Source organism: Monodelphis domestica, chromosome 3 (genome assembly GCF_027887165.1).
Source record: "Monodelphis domestica isolate mMonDom1 chromosome 3, mMonDom1.pri, whole genome shotgun sequence".
In the NCBI taxonomy this organism is placed as follows: Eukaryota; Metazoa; Chordata; class Mammalia; order Didelphimorphia; family Didelphidae; genus Monodelphis; species Monodelphis domestica.
The window spans coordinates 137,771,174-137,797,039 of record NC_077229.1 but is presented as its reverse complement, the minus strand read 5'-3'; the positions used below and the strand labels follow the sequence as shown (position 1 = coordinate 137,797,039).

At 37.8% G+C, this 25,866-nt stretch overlaps 1 protein-coding gene across 1 annotated transcript in view; it reads right to left on the bottom strand.

Moving 5' to 3' along the window:
• Window positions 1–25,641, bottom strand: part of LOC100032156 (annexin A13) — a 149,938-nt gene extending 124,297 nt beyond the window's left edge. Inside the window, exons 1-2 of the mRNA XM_056821036.1 lie at window positions 25,539–25,641; window positions 8,950–9,146 (exon numbers count right to left, since the gene is read on the bottom strand). Coding sequence (XP_056677014.1) covers window positions 8,950–9,146; window positions 25,539–25,641 — 300 coding nt within the window. The remainder of the gene's footprint in view (window positions 1–8,949; window positions 9,147–25,538) is intronic.
• Window positions 25,642–25,866: the final 225 nt, after the last annotated feature.

Sequence of the window (25,866 nt, the reverse complement as noted above, 5' to 3'; positions counted from 1 at the left end):
ATGTTGTGTATCTCTGATGAATATAGTAGCTAGAACTAGAGAGTCTTTTGAAATAAACCAAGTTTCTATGATTGTGAGGGGATAAAAGGAACTTGGGAAGAAGAGGTTTCATGTATATGGCCATTTAGAAATAATAAAATGGAGATCCCATAAGACAAATGGAAGAGGAAGGTAGAGAGGGATAAGAAAATGGGAGGAACAGATCTGACAAGGATAGGTAGGATGAACAGGGAAATGCTTTTTGAGGAAGGGATTTTTTTTTTAATTTAAAAATTTAAAAATATTTTCCATGTTCACATATTTAATTTTCTTTCCCTCCCTTTTACTCTCCCCTCTTCCTAATCCAATAAGCATTTCCACTGGGTAATATAAATGTTATCACATACCTATTTCCATATTATTTACTTTTGCAATAGAGCAATCTTTTAAAACCAAAACCCCAAATCATATATCCTTATAAACAAATGATAAACCCTTTGTTTTTCTTCTGTATTTCTACTCCCACAGTTCTTTCTCTTGATGAATGCTTTCTCTCTCATAAATCCCTTGGGATTGTTGTATTAGCAAAGTCAGGAAGGGATTTTAAAATGCCAAAATGATCTATAATCTGGAATCAGAGATTCTAGACTTGAAGAGAGATTGTCATATTTATTCCAGTAGCAAGAATTATTATGCCCCCAAGGCTTCAACCTAGAGTAAATTATCACTCCCTGAGCAAAAGATAGAGGGTGTATATGGATGGTTTGAGACAGTGACAAAGAGATCTGTGGCTGCACCTTGACCCTAATGACCAACTAATCTAGTAGTGAGGGACAGAGAGATCTAGGTGCTAGAAGGAGAAGGGAAGGGAACAAATATCTATTAAGCCATCACTGTATGCCAGGCATCATTCTAAGTGGCCATGAACAGGAATGGAAGGCCAAATAAGAAGTGTTAGGGAGATGTCTGGACATGGCTAGACATAACTAATAATAAAATGAAGGCAGTAAACAGAGACCACAAAGGTCTGATATACAAGGAATTTGACTGTGATCGAAAAAACAAATAATGAACTTGTAGTTGAATTGGGAGACCAGAAATCTTTATTTTTTTTTAAATTTAATTAAGAAAACATTTATTAGTTACTTGCTGTATAAATTGTGTTAGGAGCTAGAAAAGATTGAATGTTTAGGTATTACATAATACCTGCCCTCATGGAACTTTAAGTCTAATAAAGGAATATGACAAATATATGGGTTATTGTAATACAAAGTATTATAGAGAAAATATATAAATGTTTATAGTTTTAAAAAGGGAGCCAAAATATCATAACTTGTCTTGAGTTTTCTAAAAGCCTGTGTTAGAAAACCATTTGTTAACCTCAAAAGGCAGGTTTAATTATATTTTAAGGACAATAGAAATATTGTATGATATCAGCCTCTAGTGGTTGTCTCAGCTATTACAATTCAGTTGCTTCTGTATTAAGTTTTACAATAATATAAATTTCCACATTAGAGTAACTAAGGTTTTTAAAAAAAACATAAAATGGCAGAAATATCTTATTTCTTCAATTATTATTAAAATATATAAAATGAGCCTTTCAACAATTATGACAAGTGATATTTGGTGCTCTCTGTGTGATCCTGGACAAATCTTTCATCTTATGTGGGCCTCAGTTTCCTTATCTGTAAAAATAAAGAGACCATTAGCAAAAAGGACTTGTAAAGTTGCTTTAGTGTCAATAGGGGGAATGAGGGATAGTCTCTAAGCTGTGGGTAGGTGGTATGATATTGACAAAGGCCAGAGAACACTCTTAATTGCTATTTTGCTTCTGTTTTCTCTCTTCTCCAGACTGATCTCCAGATCTGAGATGGTAGAACCAAGGTGTAAATTCAGCTGGATTTAATTCACCGAACATTTATTAAGCACTTACTGTATAGGAAGAACTGTAGTACTTCTGTATGTGCTAGAAATACAAAGACAAAAACAAATCAATCCTTCTCTTTGAGGAGCTTTTATTCTAATGGTGGGGTAGGGGAAGATAGAATAGGCAGGTCGATCAATAAATACAAGAAAATACAAAGTAAAGTTATTTCCAACAGAAGAAGGCACTAACAAGTGGAAATATTAGGTAAAGCAATCTGTAAGAGATGGCATCTGAGCTATGCTTTAAAGAAAGTTAGGGACTGTAAATGAACCAAATGATGTAGACTATTCCATGCCTGAAGGACTAATGTATAAAGGTATGGGACAGCAATGTCTTAGAAGAAGAATAGCTATCAGACCTCACTAAGAAAATTAAACTTAAAATCGATGAGGACGTTAACAGGAGAGCACTTAGTATCTCTAAATGAATTGAACCTCCTGTCCTAGATAAATAAAATCTGATTGTTAAGAACTCTGATTCTCAGTGAGAATTTGGGGGACCTTGGAAAAGTATTTCAACCTCTCTGTCCCTCAGTTTCTGCATCTGTAAGATGGGAAAATTGACCTAGATGATCTCTGAGGTCTTTTTCAGCTCTAATATTCAAGTATTAGATGTATTTAATATGGCTGGAGGTAACTATTTCTGGAGATGAGATGAACATATATTCCTCTTTACAAAAAGGGAAAGGTGGATTCAATTTAATAATATGCATTTATTGAGTGCCTACCATATGCCTCAGAGGCACTGAAAAAGGCATGTTCACTTCTTTTGCCTCATTTGCTTAGGATGTGGGGAGGGGAGTAAGGGGGGAGGTGTTGATCTTGGCATTATTATTATTTCCACTTTATAGGTGACAAAACTGAGGTAAACAGAGGTTAAGTGACTTGCCCGGGGTCTTAGCTAGTGAGTATATGATGAGGTCAGAATTGAATTGAGATAGTTCCTTGCCCCAGGCCCAGTGCTCTGTGCATTGTGGCACCACCTAGAGCTTCTAAATGCAATGTCATGTGTGATGAATGGCAAATACAGACATCCCTTCCATATCTCAGGGGGTAGGGGAATATGGAAAATTCATGACAATTTTTGAGCCCTCCTTTTGTGCCAAAGAAGATGTCTGATTTTTTTTCTTTTTCTTTATGGGGTTTTTACAGTACCTTATTGTAAAATCTGCATTAAGTATTTGGTCATAGGTTATGTGTAAGTCAATGTTAAGTAAAAATAGTATGCAAAAAAGAAATATGAAACACAAAATAAAAATGAAAAAAAATTAAATGAAAGAAATTTGAGGAAAATAATACTGAACATACTATACAGGTAATATTAGTTCCTAAACTTTCCAAGCTATCTCCATGTTTCTTGCCTTTGTGTGTTGTCTGCTGGCTTTCACCTTCTTTTCCAAATGTTAACTTTCTACTGACTTTAACTTTGAAAAAGAAATTGTGTATGTATTAATACTATTAAAATATAGAATATATTGGTATCATATAAATACCATGTTAGATATTATATGCATTTCTGAGTTTCTAACCTTTTTCTGTGTCATTTCCTGGACTTCATGAGTTGTCTGTGACTTCTGCAACTCCCCCCTCCAAATTCCCATTTAATTCCTTATTTTGACCCACAATATATTGAAACCACAATGGGGAAAGTCATGATGTGGAACTGATGTACATCAGTTGTGCTACATGTATTTGAAAGTGGTGTATGTGAAAGGAGTACTGTTAGACAGTGAGCCAACACACATTTATTTTATGCCTACTATGTGCCAAGCACTGTGCTAAGTACTAGGGATATAAAAATCTGCTTACAATCTAATGGTAAAGACAACCTGCAAACAACTCTGTAAGACAAGCTATGTATAGGATGAATTGGATAGTCAACAGAGGGAAGTCATGAAAATCAAGTAGGAGATAGAATTTAGCTGATACTCTAAGGAAGCAGAGAAGCCAGGGGATGGAGCTGAGGAGGGTGAGGGTTCCAGGAATAGGGGGCAAACAGTGAAAATGCCCAGATACATGTAGAACCCAGTGAAATTGCTTGTCAGCCCCGGGAGGGGAGAGGGAAGAAGGGTGGGAAAATTATGTAACCATGGAAAATTATTTTAAATAAATAAATTTAAAAAAAAAGGAAAGAAAACATCCAGAGTTGAGGATAGAGTTTCTTGCTCAAGGAACAGCAAGCAGACTATTGTCACTGGATCACATAGTACATAGGGGATGGGGTTATAAAAGGTAAGAAGATTAGGAAGATGGGGGAAGGAGGTAGATTCTGAAGGCCTTTGAATGACAAGCAGAAGATTTTATATTTGATTCTAGAGGGAGTCATTGTAGTTTACTGAGTGGAAGGAAGGGAGGTGACACAGTTGGACCTGAACTTTAGGAAGAAAAAAAATTTTTTGAAGTAAATGGAGTTAAGTAACTTCCTGAGGTCACATTTGAACTCAGGAAGATGAGTCTTCTTGGCTCCAGGTGTGGTACTCTGTCCACTGTACCACCTAGATGCTTCAGGAAGATCATTTTGACAGCTGAGTGCTTGCTGGACTAAAATAGGAAGAGACTTTGTGGCAGAATGACCAATCAGCAGACTACCTCAATAGGATTGGAAAGATAGACAGAAATCAGTTTGTTTAAATATAAGAATATTTAAATACCAGAATTTATTTTGATCTTAGAGGCAACCAGGAACCAGAGGTGGGGTTTTTTTCCCCCTAGGGAGAAACTATGTTTTTGAGATATCACTTTGGTGGTTGTATAGAGTATAGAATGAAAGAGGTACTTGGAGGCAGGAAGACCAATTAGAAGGATATTAGGAGGGGGCAGCTGGGTATCTCAGTGGATTGAGAGCCAGACCTAGACATGGGAGGTCCTAGGTTCAAATCTGGCCTCGGACACTTCCCAGCTGTGTGACCCTGGGCAAGTCACTTAACCCCCATTGCCTAGCCCTTACCACTCTTCTGCCTTGGACCCAATACACAGTATTGATTCCAAGATGGAAGGTAAGGGTTTTTTTTTTATTTTTTTAAAATAAAAAAGAAGGATATTATGATAATTGAGGCAAGAGATATTGAAGAACTGAACTAGGGCCGTAGCTCTGAGTGAAAAGAAGGGGATGGATGTATGAGATTTACAGGTAGAATTTATAAGATTGGATAAGTGGTTTGATAGAAAGCAGGGCTGAAGATAATGCCAAGGTTGCAATCCTGGGCAACTAGAGAAATGTCGGTACCCTCTTTTAGCACTAGGCAAACTGGAAAGAGTGATAATGATTTAGGGAGAAAGATAATGAGTGTTTGAGATAGCTTTAGTTGGAGATACTGTTTAGTTTGAAATTATTAAACAGGCTTTAAATTAGTGATAGGACAACTAGAAGTCATGAAGGGGCCTAAGCCTGGTCATAGAACTGGAAGCCATAACTGATGAAATCTCTTGAAGAAAAAAAAATTGTCCAGAACAAAATGTTGGAGGCGGGAAAAAGATGATGATCTAGAAAAAGAAACTGAAGAGTGACAGAACGGTTAGAAGGTGAATTAAGAAAGATTAATGTCATGAAAACTTAAATGAGAGATAATATTTAGGAGAGGTAGTTGTGTCAAATACACCTGAGAGATTCAAGAAGGATGAAGACTGAGAAAATGCCTTTGGGCTAAAAAATTAAGAGATAATGCTAATTTTGGAAAGAGTAGATTCACCTGGTTGATGAAATTAGAAACCATATAATAAACATTTGAGAAGGGAGAGGGGGAAAGGGGAGAGGAGGTATAAATAGAGCACCAAGCCTGGAGTTGGGAAGACCTGGGTTCAAATTTGACCTCAGATACGGAAGTGATCTTGGGCAAGTCACTTAATCCCAATTGCCTAGCCCTTGCCACTCTTGTGTCTTAACCCTGACTTCCCATCCCTTGTCACTCTTCTGTCTTAGAATTAATATGAAGACAAGGTAAGGGTTTAAAAAAATAAAAAAGAAAGCAGAGGAGCCAAACATAGACATCTTTTCTAGGAGTTTATCTGTGAAAGAAGAGTAATAGGAACAGGGTTCAATTGTTAAGATTAAAATCGCCAAACTGTGGCAGGTAAAAATTAGTTTTTCTCTGCAAGGAGTATCATATTTTTTTAGAGGTTTATTAAGGATTAAGAATTTAAGAAAATACAAGTAAGAAAGCACGTGCCTGGGTGGGCCGAGAGGCCCATTCAATTTGACTTACATCATGAGACACGTCTGCTTGAAAGCAGAAACACGAAAGAGACCCAGACATAGGCGGAGACTCTTTAAATAACAATTTGTTCTTGGCCCACGTGAGAATCTCAAGAACTAGAGCAAGGACTTCTGGGGATTGGAGTCTGGGGTTCAAGTCTCCATTTTTACATTTCCCTGTGTCATCATTTGGGAATAAGGTCTTCCCCAAAGGATCATGAAAACATAATCAATTTAAAGATTACAATAATTTGAGGATAAAAAAAAGGAACAAAACCAATAATTGCTGGACACATTGACAAAAAGTCAGTTAGGGGGCAGTCCCCTTTGGCATGAAAGTATACATACAAATAAATGTTCAATCAACCATACCCAAAGTTCATTCTTGATCTTCTTGTGCAGCTTGTGGTCTGGAGGCATCTTCATGGTGTCTTCTCCAAACAGTTCAGTTTCTGGATTCAGAGAGGTATCATCTTTCTTTACCTAAAATTCTTCTTAAAAGGAATTTAAACTGTGCAATTTAAATAATAATATATTTTTTTACATTTACCCATGTTGATGGTGATTGAAAAAACACAGGATCACTTAGGGATGCATGGCTGAGGCATGAGGTATATGAATCAATTGGCAAGAGAAATTAAAAAGACATCAGAAAAATCCAAATTAAAAAGAAAATTACTGGATGAAAATATAGACTATCAAAGTCTTATGTGTAAAAATTCCAAGTAAAGGAAAAATAAATCTATAACAGGTCCTTGAACCAGGGCCTAATTAAAATGACCTAATCAATGATGCATTTACCCAGTCAGTAGCCAGGACTACAGAAAGTTACCACTCTATGAAAGACAGAAAAGGGACCAGATTATAGAAGCCATGTAGAAGCCAAGTTTTGGGATACTCATCTGTAAGTATATTTTCAGAGTGAGTGAGTGTGGACACAAGGAAAGCCTATGTCATAACAAATATTAAACATAGTAACCTGGAGTCTTCACAGTAGGTTCAAGACCGTTGTATTGGCCTAGAAGTGCACCAATCCTTCCTGGATTGGCTTATCTTTGGTCCTGTGCATTGGCTCTTTTGTGTATATCTTGTCCTGGAATCAGACAGAATTATTAAGTAGAGTCCCATAATTTTTAAAAAATAATTAGTGGCATCATTTTTATAGTATCAAGCTTTAGGGGCATACATTAGCAAATGCATCTTAAACTTATATTACTGCAAAATCAAAAAAGTTAAAGAAAATCTTAATGCTGGTGACATGTGCTTCAAATATAAAAAAGGAGAGAAAAAATAAAAAACTGAAATAGTATATTGCACATGCAAGAAAAATATAATAAAAAGTTTTAAAATTAAAAAATATAGCTTATAATCATTGACACACTGTGTCAGCTAAGAAAGTGTAGAATACAAGGGTTTCTCACCAAAAATAATATCCATTTCCTCTTCATATCTGGCCATGATCCACTGTGAGTATGAGCAAATGAATGTTACAAGGTTTTGGGTTTTTTTTAAAGAACAGTATTACAAATATATAGATATAAATATCCCCAAAATTCTCAATAGCCCAATTAAGTACAATAGCAAACAAACATACTATCATATTTCACATAAGTTGCTGTATAGCATTTTTAAAACCTGTGAACTGATGGATATTTGTCACAGTTTTTTACAAAAGTAGCAAATCTTTCAACCTTGGTAATAAACATATTTTTAAACAAAGTAAAACTCATTTTGGGTTTAGAACATCATCAAGAAATCTAGAGATCATTCTGGTGGAAGTAAAGTAGTGAGCTGAAGAATATAAATGTGAGATACTCCTTTTTTTGGAGGCTTTTTAGGGGTACAAATGCCCTGAGATTAACTGCCCAACTTCCATTCACATATTTAGAAATGCAGGAAGGTTGGGGTTATAAAATGTATTTCACTTCAGCTACTAGAATGGGCCTTACAAAAATTACCAGAGATGGTAAAGGAAATTCCAAAAATCATGTCTAAAAAACCCTTAAAATCAGTTGAGATATTTAGCACATTAAATTTTCCAAAGGTTGTTATACAATTGTAACCAGTTCTGATGAAATCCATCTATCCTCTATGTGACAATTTACAAAGTCAAAAATAGAAAAGCTGTTTTTATATGGGCTTACACAATGTTTGTTCATTCAGTATGGTTATAGGGGAAACTCAACAGAATATAACAGTAGTTAAAACTTAGTACATTAAAATGAACAGTATAACAGAATAATATTGAATGCAGTAATATATGAACTCAAAATCACAAAGTTAAACCATAAACAAAGCAAAGAGTAAAATAGAATAGAATACAGAGATTTTCATTGGAGTTTGAAATGCCTTAAAAATATAACCTCCAGTCTCTTTAAAGTTCCTTGGGTTTTTATCCATTTAGATGCCTATTGTCAGAAGGCAGGAGATTGGTAATGGTTAGGCAAGGGAGGTTAAATGACCCATCTAGGGCCACACAGCTAGGAAGTATCTGAGGCCAGATTTCAACTGAGGCCCTCCTGTCTCTAGGCCTGGCTCTCAGTCTACTGAGACACCCAGCTGCCTCCCCAAAGAGGTTGTAGGGAGCAGAATTTTCCCCCTGACACACAGGTGAAGTCAATAAAAGGATAAATGCAATTAAAAGATATCCTTGTAAAATAGCCATGCTTTTAAGTTCCTGTTTGGAAAAGTCACGTTCTTCTTTCTCCCCTCCTACAATCTCCTCCCCCCCCCAGTCCATGTTCATAGCCTAAGGGAAAATTACCTCCCCATCTTTACCAGCTAGTAGAAATGAGTCCTGGGCCTGAGGCAATGAGCGGTCTGCTCCGAGGCTAGAGTTTGTTGGGGCTCACCAGGTGAGTGAGATCTGGGTCAAACAGGTCCAGACGCTGAGACAGGCAGAAGCAGGCCAAAGCAGGCAGGCCACCGAGTGGGCAGGCAGGCAGGAGAGCGGGAACCAGGTGAGAACGGAGTGCATCCGGGCAGGCAGGAAAGGCAGGCAGGAACTGAGACCAGGTGAACAAGAGAGAGACCACCAGGGTGGGCAGGGCTGGGACAGGAATGCAAGCAAGCATGAGATAAGTCAAGAGGCTTGCTAAAAAGGCTTGAAGAAACGCGGCTTAGAAATCATTATCTAGGCTATCCTTTAAAAAAAATTGAAAGTCTTCTCCCATCTGGGTCGCCAACTGTTAAGATTAAAATGGCAGGTAAAAATTAGTTTTTCACTGCAAGGAGTATTATATTTTTTAGAGGTTTATTAAGGATTAAGAATTTAAGAAAATACAAGTAAGAAAGCACGTGCCTGGGTGGGCCGAGAGGCCCATTCAATTTGACTTACATCATGAGATGCGTCTGCTTGGAAGTGGAAACAGGAAAGAGACCCAGCCATAGGCACTCTTTAAATAACAATTTGTTCTCGGCCCAGGTGAGAATCTCAAGAACTAGAGCAAGGACTTCTGGGGATTGGAGTCTGGGGTTCAAGTCTCCATTTTTACACTATATGAGTCAAAACTATGAGGGGACTACTAGGAAAATGAATTCATGGAAAGAAGTATTATGTAACATACTAGTGAGACCACGTAGCATTATGCCTATATTCTGGGCACCACATTTTGCAAGGGACATTGTTGAACTGAAATGTATGCAGAGCAGGGGGACCAGGAAAGTCAGGGGATTTGAAATCATGTTAAATGAGAAATGCTTGAAGGAAGTGGAGGTATTTAACCTGAATAAATGAGGCCATGATGAAGACATAATAGCTATCTTTAGATTTATGTTGTGTTGTTTTTAAGGGAGACATTTCAGTTGGTATAATGAAGACAGCTGCCTCCCTGACTCACTTGTTAGCCATTTATCTGTCTACTTGAAAGAGGAAGACAGGGGAGGAGGAAGAAGGAAAAGACAATTCAGCTAAAGGACAAGAGCCTGGAGCAATTGTTTTATTCTATGGTCACACAGCAAAGCAAACACATCTTCAGTATTTGGACTCATTACTGATGCTAGACTGGTGTTTCTCTTCAGAGTACTAGTCTCCCCTATCTGGAACCTTTCTCCAGTTCTGTGAGATCTTCTCCATTTCTGCTAACAAATGTCTTCTGTTCTTTCCCCCCTAGCCTGTTCCCTAAAACAATATTCTCTCTGGAAAGAAACTTATAAACTCATTTATTTCAAGATGCAAATGGCTGACATTTACATTCTAATTCAGGGCATAGCACTGAATATCTAATTTAGGAATTTGACAAGCAATATATTGTGTAAAGGAAACATTACAGATAGTTTAATAGCAAAATGGATAGAGTACCAGGACTGGAGTCAGTAAGACTCATCTTGCTGGATTCAAATTTCATCTCAGACACTTACTTCTTAGCTGGATGATCCTGAGCAAGTCACTTAACCCTCATTGCCTTGGTTCCTCATCTGTAAAATGATCTGGAAAAGGAAATGGCAAATGACTCCAGTCTCTTTGTCAAGAAAACCTCAAATGGGGTCATGATGAGTCAGATACAATTGAAAACTGAACAACAACAAAGGAATTGAATGAATTGAAAATGGTTTTTGAGCCCCCTGAAATCATACCATTAGCCAGTCACTCTGCCTGATTCACCCTTATCCTGAGAACTACTAAAAAACTCAATGCTTCATGTAAAATCAGTATTGGATTGCTTACCATCTCAGGGAGGGGGAAAGGTTGGATTTGAAGGAGAGAAAATGAAAGAGAGTGAGAGTGGGAAAAAGGAAGAAAATTTGGAACTCAACATTTTTTAAAAGTGAATGATAAAAATTATTTTAATATGCAAATTTGGGGGGGGACTCAGCACTTTTCAACCCCTGGTGTTGGGACACCAATGTTTTCACATGCATCAGAAATGCTCTGACTCTACATTCTACTCAGTAAGAGCTACTGTCAATATTGCTTATTTCCATATCTTTTCCTAGTTCTACTTCTTTCTTTGACCTCTTATTTCTCCACTCTATTAAGTTAGAACTTCTCTCTTTTCTTCATCAGTCATTTCTTCCCAATAGGCCTATAATTTCTCTAAACCCCAATTTTATTTACTGTATATAAGATTAGCTCCATTCATTCCTGACCTAAATTAGAAATTTTGGAAATGATGGTATAAGTATAACAAATACTAATTGAATTAATAAACAAAAGCTGGGAAGCGGGCCATCAATCCTGAAATATTGAAGAAGTAATAGTAGAGTGCAACAGAACACATAGTTATTAAACCAATGCTTAAAAATTAGGAAGCACTGCCCTAAATGAGGTCAATCAGTCAATAAGCATTTATTGTACCTAAAATGCTATTATTAAAAATGTAATTGTCATTAAATGATTAAATGCCTGGGGGTTGATGAGTGTTCAAGAAGTATTGGTACCAGTTGTGGTGTAAGGGCTCAACTCTTTTAGGGCTATTCATCCACCTTTGGAGTCCACCTGGCACTCAACTATCACCTGTGGCTACATGAAGCTATAACATGCTCAGGTGCCATACCCCAGTAAATTATCTCATCAGATGGGCCAAACCAAGATGATAGTAATCTGATGGGCCTCAAATCTGTTGTGAGTTAGGGAGGCAACTACTTCAAGCATGGGAAGACTTTCCTAAAATGGGAACTATGTAGTGCTTAGAGTTCAGTTAGATATTGAAGAAGCCAAGGTCATCCACTGCATCCCAAGCCATCATCCATCACCAGTTAGCATGATTTTTGTTTTGTCACTGGATTCTTGAAGAGACAGTGAGACTGATGACTTTTTGCAACTCTGCTTCACTTAAATACAATTTAATAACAAATCAAGATATCACCCTGTGATGTCAATGATTCTTTAAAAAAAAAAGAAAGACAAACATCATTAAGTAACCACTATATGCTAGGCACTGTGATACAAAGAAAGGAAATATTTCCAAATATCAAGAAACCCATATTCTAGCTGGAGAGGCAGAGTTAAGATGGTGGCGTCTAGAAGCAGCAAAAGTTCCAACCTCTGAATACCCTTCCTTATGAAATACAAACTAAATGCTCCCAGGGGATTGAAAGTCAAACCTAACAACAAGACAGAGCCAAGGAATGCTCCTGCTGGACTCAATTCAAAAAGTACACCCCCCCCCGCCAAAACCTGGAATTCGAGAACACTCTGACTTAAGGGGAAGACAGAAGGAAGGTCCCAGGACACTGTAAAGATTAAAATTTGGGGGAGGCTGAGGAGGTAGAAATTAGTTTCTCTCTGCAAGGAGTATTATATTTTTAGAGGTTTATTAGAGATTAAGGATTAAAGAAAATACAGAATAAGAAAAATACACGTGCCTAGGCCAGGGGCCTAGACAAGATAACCTCACATCATGGAAGAGACGCCTCTGCTCCAAAACGGAAGTCCAAAAGAGACCCAAAAGCTCTTGCAATCAGGTTAAATACCTTCTTGATCTTGGCCCATGTGAGAATTCAAAGCATTCCAGGGAAGTGGAGCAAGGACTTCTGGGGATTGAAGTCCAGAGATCGAGCCTATTTTTTAATAACCCCTCACCCCCCCACCCCGAACGCTAAGCCTCCAGTGGCAGCGGGAACCTCAGGGTGGGCAAAGGCGCTTGTCTGGAAGGTGTACCTTGCAGGCAGGGCTGTGCCAGACTCACAGTGCCAAACACAGGTGGTGGGGAAGGAGCTGGAGAGGGAGCGCGGAGCAGGGAGACTGGTCACAGCAGTGGAGACCATCCATATTGCTCCAGTCTTCCAGGAGGTTTTGGCCTCAGAGCACATCCAGCCCAACCCAGCTGAACTTAATCCCATCAAAAGACTTCAGAAGACAGGGAAGCCCAAGCTCCAACACCCCTCCCCCACAGACAGCTGGACTTTAATCCAATCAAAAGCCTCCAGAGGACAGGGAAGCTCAAACTCCAACACCCCTCCCCCACAGACTGCATGGAGAAATCTTCTGTCAAAGTTCCAAGAGGGAAGACTGACAGAAAACCCCAAAACCAAAAAAAATGAGAGGAGCAAGAGCACAGACAAATACAGGGAGTAAAGAAGGAAACAAAAGAAAAAGAAGAAAGAAATTACAATAGACAGCTTCTACAAAGGCAACAAACAAAGAGCAAATGGAACAGAGGAGGTGGGATCATCAAATGATGAATCAGAAATCCCAGCAAATTAGATACAGACATTGGAAGAACTCAAAATGCAACTCAAAACACAATTAAGAGAGACTGAAGACAACTGGGAAAAGAACTTAAAAACTAAGATAAGTCATCTGGAAACAGAAAATAGTGCCTTGAAAGCCAAAATCAACCAGCTGGAAAATGAGGCAAGGGAGATGAAAGGTGAGGCAAAGAAGATGAAAGATGAGGCAAAGGAGATGAGAGATGAGGTAAAGAGGACAAAAGATGACCTTCAAAGAAAATCAGACCAGAATGAGAAGGATGACCAAAAAGCCAGGGATGAAATCAAGTCTTTAAGAACTAGAATACAACAACTGGAATTAAGTGACCTCACAAAACAATAGCACACTATAAAACAAAATCAAAAGAATGAAGAGGAAAATATGAAGCATCTAATTCACAAAACAGAAGATTTAGAAAATCGTTCAAGGATAGACAAATTAAGAATCATTGGTCTACCAGAAGACCATGACAAAAGTAAAAGCCTGGGCAAAATACTACAGGAAATTATTCAAGAAAACTGCTCCGATATTCTAGAACAAGAGGGAAAGGTGGAGATTGAAAGAATCCACAGATCACCTCCTGTACTTAATCCCCAACTTACAACACCCAGGAATTTTATAGCCAAATTCAAGAACTATCAGACCAAACAAAAAATATTACAAGCTGCCAAGAAGTCATTCAGATAGAACCACAGTGAGGATAACACAGGATCTGGCTGCATCTACACTGAAGGACTGAATGGCATAGAATATGATATTCTGGAAAGCAAGGGAACTAGGTCTACCACCAAGATTCAACTACCCAGAAAAACTGACTATATTCTTACAGGGGAAACTATGGTCATTCAACAAAATAGAAGAATTCCAAGAATTAGTAAAGAAAATACCAGACTTGAACAGAAAATTTGATGTCCAAGCACAGTACTCAAGAGAATCATCAAAAGGTAATTAAAAGAGGGAAAAAAGAAAAACAAAACAACGACAAAAAAAAACACATTTTTTTAAAGAGACTCAATAAGTTAAAATGATATGTATCCCTATAAGAAAAGAGGTCATTGGTAACTCTTAAAAACTGTTGTTATTGGGGGCAGCTTGGTGGCTCAGTGGATTGAGAGCCAGGCCTAGAGATGGGAGGTCCTAGGTTCAAATCTGGCCTCGGACACTTCCCAGCTGTGTGACCCTGGGCAAGTCACTTGACCCCCATTGCCTAACCCTTACCACTCTTCTGCCTTGGAACAAATACACAGTATTGATTCCAAGACAGAAGGTAAGGGTTTAAAAAAAACAACTGTTGTTATCACCTGGGCAGCTAGAAGAATTAAATTTAGAGGGAACAATGACAAACTGTATAGGATGAAATACCACGACATAAATAGGTATATAGATATATGTATGCATAAATACATATACATTTGTATATATATACATATATACATATATATATATACATATATATATAACTAGAGCTAAAAAAAGAGATTAATACTAAAAGAAATGGAAAAAGAAACAAAAGGGGGTAAATTTATATGTCACAAAGATGATCATGGTGGGAGGGGGGAGAACATCAATACACTGGAAGGGTAAAGAGGTTGGAGACAGGAAATACGCAACTCTTATGTGCATTGAAATTGACCCAAAGAGGGAAGAACAATCCAATCCATTGGTGCAGAGAATAGATTCATACCCTATAGGGGAGTAGAAGGGTGACAAATGGACTGGTGAGGAGGGAAGCAGTATAAGGGAGGGAGAGAGTGGGGGGTAGTTTTAAAAAGACTGCTAAGAAAATAAGGGGGGGGGGAATAAGAAGGGAGGGGATAGAAAGGGAAGTAAAATAAGGGGGGGAACTAGGGGGACTGATTAAAAACAAACATCGGTGTAGAAGGAAATAGTAAAAGAAGAAAATGCAGGACTAGGAGTAGAAATCAAAATGCTGAGAAATACACAGCTGTTAATCATAACTCTGAATGTGAATGGAATGAACTCACCCATAAAACACAAGCGAATAGCAGAGTAGATTAGAATCCAAAACCCTACCATATTCTGTCTACAAGAAACACACATGAGGAAGGTAGATACGCATAGAGTGAAAGAGGATGGAGCCAAATCTATTGGGCATCAACTGATAAAAAGAAGGCAGGAGTCGCAATCATGATATCTGATAAAGCCAAAGTAAAAATAAATCTAGTTAAAAGAAATAGGGAAGGTAATTACATCCTGATAAAAGGCAGTATAGACAATGAGGAAATATCAGAACTCAGTATGTATGCACCAAATGGCATAGCATCCAAATTTCTAAAGGAGAAACTAGTGGAGCTCAAGGATGAAATAGATAGAAAAAATATACTAGTGGGAGACCTGAACCTTCCTCTATCTGAACTAGATAAATCAAACCAAAAAATAAATAAGAAAGAGGTACAAGAAGTGAATGAAATCTTAGAAAAATTAGAGTTAGTAGATATATGGAGAAAAATAAATAGGGACAAAAAGGAAAATACCTTCTTTTCAGCAGCACATGGTACATTCACAAAAATTGACCATGTATTAGGGCATAAAAACATTGGAAACAAGTGCAAAAGAGAAGAAATAATCAGTGCAACCTTCTCAGATCACAATGCAATGAATATAATAATTAGTAAGGGTACATGGAGTGGTAAATAAAACATTAATTGGAAATTAAACAATACGATTCTCCAAAACCAGTTAGTCAAAGAACAAATCATAGAAACAATTAATAATTTAATTGAAAAAAATGACAATGATGAGACAGCCTTTCAAAATCTATGGGATGCAGCCAAAGCAGTACTCAGGGGGAAACTGATATCACTGAGTTCATATATTAACAAATTAGGGATAGCAGGGCTAAATGAATTGGGCATGCAAATTAAAAAACTAGAAAGTGAACAAATTAAAAATCCTCAGATGAAGACTAAATTAGAGATCCTAAAAATCAAAGGAGTAATTAATAAAATTGAAAGTCAAAGAACTATAGATCTAATAAATAAGACTAGAAGCTGGTACTTTGAAAAAAAAAAACAAATAACATAGACAAAGTACTGGTCAGTCTAATTTAAAAAAAGGAAAGAAGAAAACCAAAATGACAGCATCCGAGATAAAAAGGGAGACCTCACCTCTAATGAAAAGGAAATTAAGGCAATCATTAAAAACTAGTATACCCAATTATATGGCAACAAATATGGCAATCTAGGTGATATGGATGAATACTTACAAAAATATAAATTGCCTAGACTAACAGAGGAAGAAATAGATTACCTAAACAACCCCATATCAGAAAAAGAAATTGAACAAGCCATCAAAGAACTCCCTAAGAAAAAATCTCCAGGTCCAGATGGATTCACAAATGAATTCTATCAAACATTCAAAGAACAGCTAATCCCAATATTATACAAACTATTTGACAGAATAAGCAAAGAACGAGTTCTACCAAATTCATTTTACAACACAAATATGGTACTGATCCCAAAACCAGGCAGGTCAAAAAAAAGAGAGAAAAACTACATAGACCAATCTCCCTAATGAATATAGATGCAAAAATCTTAAATATGATACTAGCAAAAAGACTCCAGCAAGATCATCACTATGATCAGGTGGGATTTATACCAGGAATGCAAGGATGGTTCAATATTAGGAAAACCATCCACATAATTGACCATATCGACAAGCAAACCAACAAAAATCACATTATTATCTCAATAGATGCAGAAAAAGCCTTTGACCAAATACAACACTCATTCCTATTGAAAACACTAAAAAGCAGAGGGATAGAAGAGTCTTTCCTAAAAATAATAAACAGTATATACCTAAAACCATCAGCAAACATCATCTGCTAGAAGCCTTTCCAATAAGATCAGGAGCGAAAAAAGGATGCCCATTATTACCTCTATTATTTAACATTGTACTAGAAACAGTAACTGTAGCAATTAGAGAAGAAAAAAATTGAAGGTATTAAAATTGACAACGAGGAGACCAAGCTATCACTCTTTGTGGATGATATGATGGTCTACTTGAATCCTAGAGAATCAACCAAAAAGCTAGTCAAAATAATCAACAACTTTAGCAACATTGTAGGATACAAAAGAAACCTGCATAAGTCATTAGCATTTCTATATATCTCCAACCCATTTCAGCAGCAAGAATTAGAAAGAGAAATTCCATTTAAAATAGCCCTAGACAATATAAAATACTTAGGAATCTATCTGCCAATTCAAACACAGGAACTATATGAAAACAACTACAAAATACTTGCCACACAATTAAAACTAGATCTAAACAATTGGAAAAACATTGATTGCTCATGGGTAGGACGAGCTTAAATAATAAAAATGACAATCCTGCCCAAATTAATTTATTTATATAGTGCCAAACCCATTGAACTACCAAAAAACTTTTTTTACTGAATTAGAAAAAAACATAACAAAGTTCATTTGGAAGAACAAAAGATCAAGGATATCCAGGGAAATCATGAAAAAAATGCAAAGGAAGGAGGAATTGCAGTCCCAGATCTCAAAATATACTATAAAGCAGTGGTCATCAAAACAATTTGGTACTGGCTAAGAGACAGAAAGAAGGAGTAGTGGAATAGACTAGGGGTAAATGACCTCAGCAAGACAGTCTATGATAAGCCAAAAGATCCCAGTTTTGGGGACCAAAACCCACTATTTAATAAAAACTGCTGGGAAAATTGAAAGACAGTATGGGAGAGATTAGGTTTGGATCAACATCTCACACCATACACCAAGATAAACTCAGAATGGGTGAATGACCTGAATATAAAGAAGGAAACTATAAGCAAATTAGGTGAACACAGAATAGTATACTTGTCAGATCTTTGGGAAAGAAAAGATGTTAAAACCAAGCAAGAGCTAGAAAAAAAATCACAAAATTTAAAATCAATAATTTTGATTACATCAAATTAAAAAAGTTTTTGTACAAACAAGACTAATGCATCCAAAATTAGAAGGGAAGCAACAAATTGGGAAACAATCTTCATTACAAAAACCTCTGACAAAGGTCTAATTACTCAAATATATAAAGAACTAAACCAACTGTACAAAAAATCAAGCCATTCTCAAATTGATAAATGGGCAAGGGACATGAATAGGCAATTTTCAGTTAAAGAAATAAAAACTATTAATAAGCACATGAAAATCTCTTATAATCATAGAAATGCAAATCAAAACATCTCTGCGGTATCACCTCATACCTAGCAGATTGGCTAACATGACTGCAAAGGAAAGTAATGAATGCTGGAGGTGGTATGTCAAAGTTGGGACATTAATGCATTGCTGGTGGAGATGTGAATTGGTCTAACCATTCTGGAGGGCAATTTGGAACTATGCCCAAAGGGCGCTAAAAGACTGTTTGCCCTTTGATCCATCCATAACACTGCTGGTTTGTAGCCCAAAGAGATAATAAGGAAAAAGACATGTAAGAAAATATTCATAGCTGCGCTCTTTGTGGTGGCCAAAAATTGGAAAATGAGGGGATGCACTTTAATTGGAGAATGACTGAAAATTTTGTGGTATATGTTGGTGATGGAATACTATTGTGCTCAAAGGAATAATAAAGTGGAGGAATTCCAGGGGAACTGGAACAACCTCCAGGAATTGATGCAGAGAGGAGCAGAACCTGGAAAACATTGTACACAGAGACTGATACACTGTGGTACAATCGAATGTGATGGACTTTTCCATTAGTGGCAATGCAGTGATCCTGAACAACTTGGAGGAATCTACGAGAAAAACCACTATCCACATTCAGAGGAAACACTGTGGGTGTAAAAACACCAAAGAAAAACAACTGCTTGAAAACATGGGTTGAAGGGATATGGTTGGGGATGTAGACTCTAAATGAACATCCTAGTGCAAACAACAACGTGGAAATAGGTTCTGATCAAGATCACAAGTAATACCCAATCAAATTGCACATTGGCTACAGGAAGGGTGGGTAGAGGGGAGGGAGGGAAATAAAGTGGTTATTGTAACAAAAAAAAATTAAATAAAAAAAAGAAACATGTTCTAGTAATAATCAGTTAATAACCTTTCAGCTTTAATGAGATTGCAGCAGATATGTTACATCTTAGTTTATAGGGGACCATTATGATATTTAAAATGAAAATTTTCATTGTTCAAATAATGAAATTTGTTTTCCTAATACAAAACTAAGCAAGGGGAGATATGGACAGCTAGCTGGAAAAGTTTTTCTGTTCTCTCAAGTGTTTTCTTTCACATTATGAATAGTGAATCAAACTCTCTTTGTCTATCAATCAGCACCTTTTAAGTTAATCAATCAAAAACTTAAGTGCCCCTACTTAGTACCTTACCAGTCACTAAGTATGAAAGTTCACAAGTCACTTGCTAGAGTGGATGACAACTCCATAGGCCACTGCCCCACCACTGGGCAGAATTAGGCAAATTGAAAGACTGCAATTGGTTCCTGTAAATTGGGGAAGGGACAGGAAGTGATGTGGAGAAAACTGCTTTAAAAAGGCCAGCTCCAGAATTTAGTCATGCTCTTTGAGCCAGACTGGAGGAGGAGACTTTTCCCCTGGATCCTGAGTCAGTTTGAGGTGGTGTGTGGAATGATTCCTTGGTTCTTCAGTGAGGAGACCCTTTCTGCTCATTGGCGCTTGGGGGGTGGGGGGGATACTCCCTTCAGTGAGAGTTTTGGTGAGATTCTTGGTAGTCTTAGCCTTGTGTACACTGAAGGTTCTTGGAGTATTCTTCAGCATCTCCTGGCTCTTCAGATTTTGGCTTCCTAATTAGGACTTTGGATTCTGGGGAGATTCACTTTTGGATTCGCATTTGTGGTCTGGATACATTAGGATTAAACTCAGGGTATTTGTTGCTAGGCAGTACTTTCTCTTTCATCTACATTTTCCCACTTTCATTCTGTCCACCTCTTTGTAAATAAAAGCTGCTAAAAGTAATTTTGTCTTATGCTGTAATATTTTTAAATTGGGGAACACAATGTTACTTTAGAATTCTTATATTTAGTATAAAACCTAAATTTTAAATTCTTACATTAATTGGTGACCCATAAAGGTTTGAGGAGCACCCTCAAACTCCTGATAATTTCCTTCACCTTCTACTATCTCTAAAACTATCCCTTAGTCAGCTATTAGTAGTTAATTCTGGAGTTACAATCTACAGCTGTTGATCTGTTTGCTGAGAGGAAGGGTAAGTCCTAAATTTTTGTTTTTCTTTCTTTCTCCCATAAATTGAAAACAGTTGAATTACTGGTTGCTTCTGGGTAAACTCACTGTTATTTTTCTTAGGCAACAATTATCTGGGCCCTCAGGGCTCCACTTGGGGTGATGCTTCCACCCTCCATCCTCTACCCCCACTCCTTGCCTCAGGGAGGAGGCAATCCTGCCCCTACAAGCTTCCATCTCACAGCCCAGAATTTGTTTTTATTAAGGCCTTTCCAACCCCCCACTTTCAAAACTACTTAGAGTCCTTTTGCCCCAGGCCAACTCAGAGAAGCAGCTTTCTGCCCAACCTGGTAAAAATACCTGGTCTCTGGTGTTTAACCCCTAGGAGCTAGGTGAGAGTGAAGAAAGTTAATACCCCTTTTAGCCTGAGGCTAGTTGATTAAGGGCTTGCCTGTAGTAGTGGCAGTCTCTTGGTGACCGAGAATGACAATTGTCTTTGTGCATTATCATCTATTTATATGTGGCTTTGAAGTCCAAAGGCTGAGGCGCAGAGTTTGTGGCACATGGGGCATGGGGCGCCTGTTGTCTGCGTTCACGCGCAGCGGCAAGACATCTACGTTGCTCATCTTCAATGGTGGCGGCATGGTTAATGTGGGCTCGCCAGCTGCTTCTGACAGAGGCAGCGAGTTCTAGTTGCTTTGGTGTAATGCCAGCCCACTTCAAGTTGGACTTTAGCTGATCCTTGAATCTTTTCTTTGGTCAGCCTTGTTTCCTGAGTCCTGCTGACAGTTCACCATAGAATACCTGTCTTGGTATTCGCTGTGGGTCCATGCGGATGACGTGTCCAGACCAGCTTGCCTGGATTTACACCAAATTTTCTTTTCTGAAGTCCCTAAAAAGGCCACACCCTAACTCTAACTCCTAGCCATTACATATTAGGGTAGCTCCATCTACTGATAAAATTGGAATTGCAAGAAACTTTACAATTCGATTGAAAAATACTACATAGACAATTAAAAATGGTACTGAGCAAAATAGCCCAATTTGGGAAAATATTGTTTTTGATCTACCTAAAATGGCTCATTATGCCACAGAACATTTCACAGTGGCTTTATATAGCACTGTTCCTAGCTGATAGGAGGCTTGGCATTATCTATTCCTCCTCTGGAAGAAACAGAAAGATGGTTTGTTTGAAATCAGAGCTGAACTAAAAACTCACCTTGAAAAAGTAGAAAATATCTCAAATGGCCTTGAGAAGAAGCTGGAGGAGAGTTTGGGGAAACTGAAGGCTTATATAAAAAGCATTGAGAAAAGCTTGAGGAACCCTCAGAGTAAGAAGAGAGATTTATCTCTCCACACTCCCTCATTAGCAGAGCCAACTCAGTCTCTATCCCATCCTGCCCAATTCTGCTCATACTCAACCCATTCCTTCCCCCTATTCCTAACCCATCTCCCCATACTCCCTCACCATCTAATCCTACCCAGCCTCCTTGCTCTTGCAATAGCCACCTTCTCTCTTACCTCAACCAGTTTTTCCCCAACTCTCTACCCTACCCTACCCATCCCTCCTCCTGCCCCTACCTCTCATATATAGCTTAATTATTCCCTTCACAGGTATGAGTGTACTCAATTCAACCTTATTGATACCCTTAAGTTGTCACTTTTATGTTTACATTTTTATCCTTCTTTTGAGGGTCCAATTTGCTCATCAAATTTCCTTTTCAATTTTTTTTGCCTCCATATCCATTTGACTCAAGCTAGTTTCCATGTTATTAAATCTTTCTATAATTTATTTTATTAATTTGCTTTTTAATGTTTTTCAAGTTCTTCTAAGAGATATTTTAAGAGATGTCTACCTTTCTCACTTTATTTTGAGGCTTCACCTGTTTCCTTTTTATCATTTTTGTCCTTTTCTGAGTTTAATTGTTCCTATATGATCCTAAAGTAGGGTTAGTTTCTTCTTTGTCTTTTGGTCATTTTTCTGGTTGTTATTTTTCTCTCTCATTACCTTTTCTATGTTTTGATGTTCTTCTTTACTCCTGGGGTGGAGGAAGCACATCTCCAAGCTTTCCATGTAGCCTTTTCTAGGGTTTTAGGTAGGTACAACTGTCTTTGGGTCACTTAATGTACATTTCCAAGGGGTAGACTGGCTGATTTCTTGTGGGAAGGTTTGTACAGTTTTTTTTCTTTTTTCTTTTTAATTCAATCTGGATTTCACTTCCCCCTGCTTTTGATTTCCCTATTGTCTCCAGTAGAGAATTGTCCCTTTTATTACCTCTGGCCATGGAGAAGCAGGTTGGGCTTCTCCTCAATTCTACATTCTCTTAGCCTCAAGCTATTTGTCAACTCATTGGAGTCCTATCCTACTCTGCCCTTTCATTACAGACAAAGTAGGTGAGGCTAGCCTTGAACTAATCCTCCCACCCCCCACCCCAATCTTCTGGTTTTGTTGCTTTAGGCAAAGCATGCTGTTGTTCTTGGCTCTGAAGTTTCCTTACCTTAGGCCTTTGATGGCCTGGTCTTGGGCTGCTCCACATCAGTAGTTTCATTGCCTCAGGAATCTAGGCAGCAAGTCTGTGATAATGCACACTATGGGATGTCAACATGGAAATCTAGAAATCCCCAGTTTATTTAGTTTGAGGATAGAAACCCCAGGTTTGGACCTTGTCATAGGAGAGGTTTCCCCCTGAGAGAAGGTCCCACTTCATCAGACAAATAGACATTTCAAATAGACATTCAGCTTTGGCGCAGTAGTTAGCGCGTGTCAGTCTTGCAAGTTGAAGGTCCGGAGTCCAGAGTTCGAACCTCAAGGAGGGTGTGATGTACTGGGAAAGGCTTCTGGAGACAAAAGAGCTACCTGACTTAGATGGGATCCACCTCCCACCTGAAGTGGGATGTCTAGTGTCTGGTGAAGTGGGACCTTCCCTCAGAGGGAAACCTCTCTTGTGACAAGGTCAAAACCTGGGTTTCTACTTCCCTACTAAATAAACTGGAGATTTCTAGATTTCCATGTTGACAGGGAGCTCCCCCAGATGCAGCATTTACTCACCTATTTTCCTCTCTCACTCAGTGAGATGTGTCCCTTCTGATTTCCTTTGTTTTAAAGTAGTATACTTTATTTACATATATATATTATGTTTGGAGGGTTTGAATGAGCAGAGCATTCCTTGTATATCATTTTAGTTCCCAAAAGGCATATTCCAGCTTCATTCTTTCTTTCAGAATCATCAAAGTCCAGTGGCAAGTCAAAGATAAAAAATTTTGGTGATGGTTCAGGATATGGTGCATGACCTGGACATCTTCAATGTCTGACCAAGCTTTAAGCAACATCTACTTCTACAGTCTTTATGGGCTCTTGCAAATTTTTTTTCTCATCTACCCCTTCCACTAGGAGGTCTTTCTATGCCTAGAGTAGAAACCCCTCTGAATTACAGATGGGCTTGAGGAATGTTGGTTATCCTCAATCTGCTGATACAAGAGATATGGATGCTGCACATGATAAAGCTTCATGTTTGGGTGGGAGATAGATAACAAAGGAGGAAAGAAGACCTGAAAAAGGGTTAGCAAACCTTCATGCCAGAGCTACTGGTCTTTCCTGAACATTCCATATTTATATGATACATGTTAAAGGAGCTCTGCACACAAATTGCAAAGAATAAAACAACATCTAGGAGAATTTTAAAAAGATAAAAAGCCTCACTGGTTTTGAATCAAAGTTTCTCTAGTTAGAACTGAATATATCTGATGACAGAACTGAAAGAATCAAATTAAGGATTATAATACCTGCACAAGTTTTAAGATCAGTGCAGTTGATGACATATGCCACACACGCACATATACATCGTCCCTGTTGTTCATTAACAAAGCTCTTATATTAAAACTGAAATGCACAACAAACTATAATAATGGAAGACCACAATTGCATCCTTGATAGTGTTGTGTGAAATGACTTAAACTAGAAAAACAATCTTGGAAAAATAATGAACTGAGCCACCCATATTGACACTGCTTTCCTATCTGGATGACATTAACATTTACAAGCAGATGGCACCAGTTTGCAAACAATCATAATAACAATTCTGGGAGAAATGATCCCTAAAGACCTTCTTATTTGGAGTCCAAATAGGATGAATTAGATTTTATCCTTGAAGAGTGTCACTAGAAGTTCATCTGTCAGGGGAGAGAATAGACAATGGCAGAACCAGAAGCAGAGCTTGAATACTGAGGATAGAAGGATCTCTCTCCTTTCTTTAAATTCACTCTGGATCTGCCTCTTCCTACCTTAGATATTTACTACCTATATGGGAATGGACAAGCTGATTAGTCTCTCCAAGATGTAGTTTCTTCACCTGTAAAATGGGAATGATAATAGCACCTATCTCATAAGGTAGCTATGAGGATCAAGCAATGGATCAATTAATCACTGAGCATTTATTAAGTACCTGCTGCATGCTAGACCCTGGAGAGAGATGGAAGTGCACATCTTTGCCCTCTATGGATTTATACTTGTTACAGTTTATTGTGTATTGTTAGCAATAATATGTGTTTATAAATATGTTATGTATATGCATATACATATGTGTTCATATATGTGATGAGGAATAGTTAAGAAAGCCAATTTTTCTGGGCTCTTGGGAATAAGTGGAATAATATGTAATAAATCTAGAAGAGTTGGAAGGGGGTAATGTTTTGAAGGGATTTGTGTCAACCAGGAATTTATAGCTGATCATATAGGTAACAAGGAATAATTAGGATTTACTGAGTACAGTAGTAATATGGTCAGACATGACTTAGGAAAATCACTTTGGTGGCTATTTGGAGAATAGGTTGGAAGGAGGGAAATTTGGGACCAGGAGACAATAAGGAATCTATCCCAACAGTCTAGGTGATGAGGAAATGAATCAAGGTGATATGTGAGTAGAGAGAAAGGCATGGATGTAAGAAATATCATGGAGTTAGAAATGCCAAAATTTGTCAACTGATTGTTTATTTGGGGTGAGTGGGAGTAGGAGTTGAGCATGATATTGATGTTGCTAACCTGGATGATTGGAAAGATAATGATACCCTTGTGTAAAAATGAGGTCCTTGCTACTTCCCAGAATGCTTTGTAACCTCACCTGAATTCCCACCTGGGCCACAATTGTTTTTAAACTGACTCCATCTTCTCGTCTGGGCACACTGGGCTCTACCAGGCAGGATGTAGAGTGAGTGGTTGTGCATGGGCTCTCTGGGCCTAGACATGTGCTTTCTTATTTTGTATTTTCTTTAATTCTTAATCTTTAATAAACCTCTAAAAATATAATACTTCTAGCAGAAAAACTAATTTTAACTGTTACACTTGACAGAAATAGAGAAATCAGAAGAGGAGTGGGGTTAGAGGAAAAGATAATGAGTTCTGTTTTGGACATAATGAGTCCAAGATGTCTGCAGGATAACCAGTCTGAA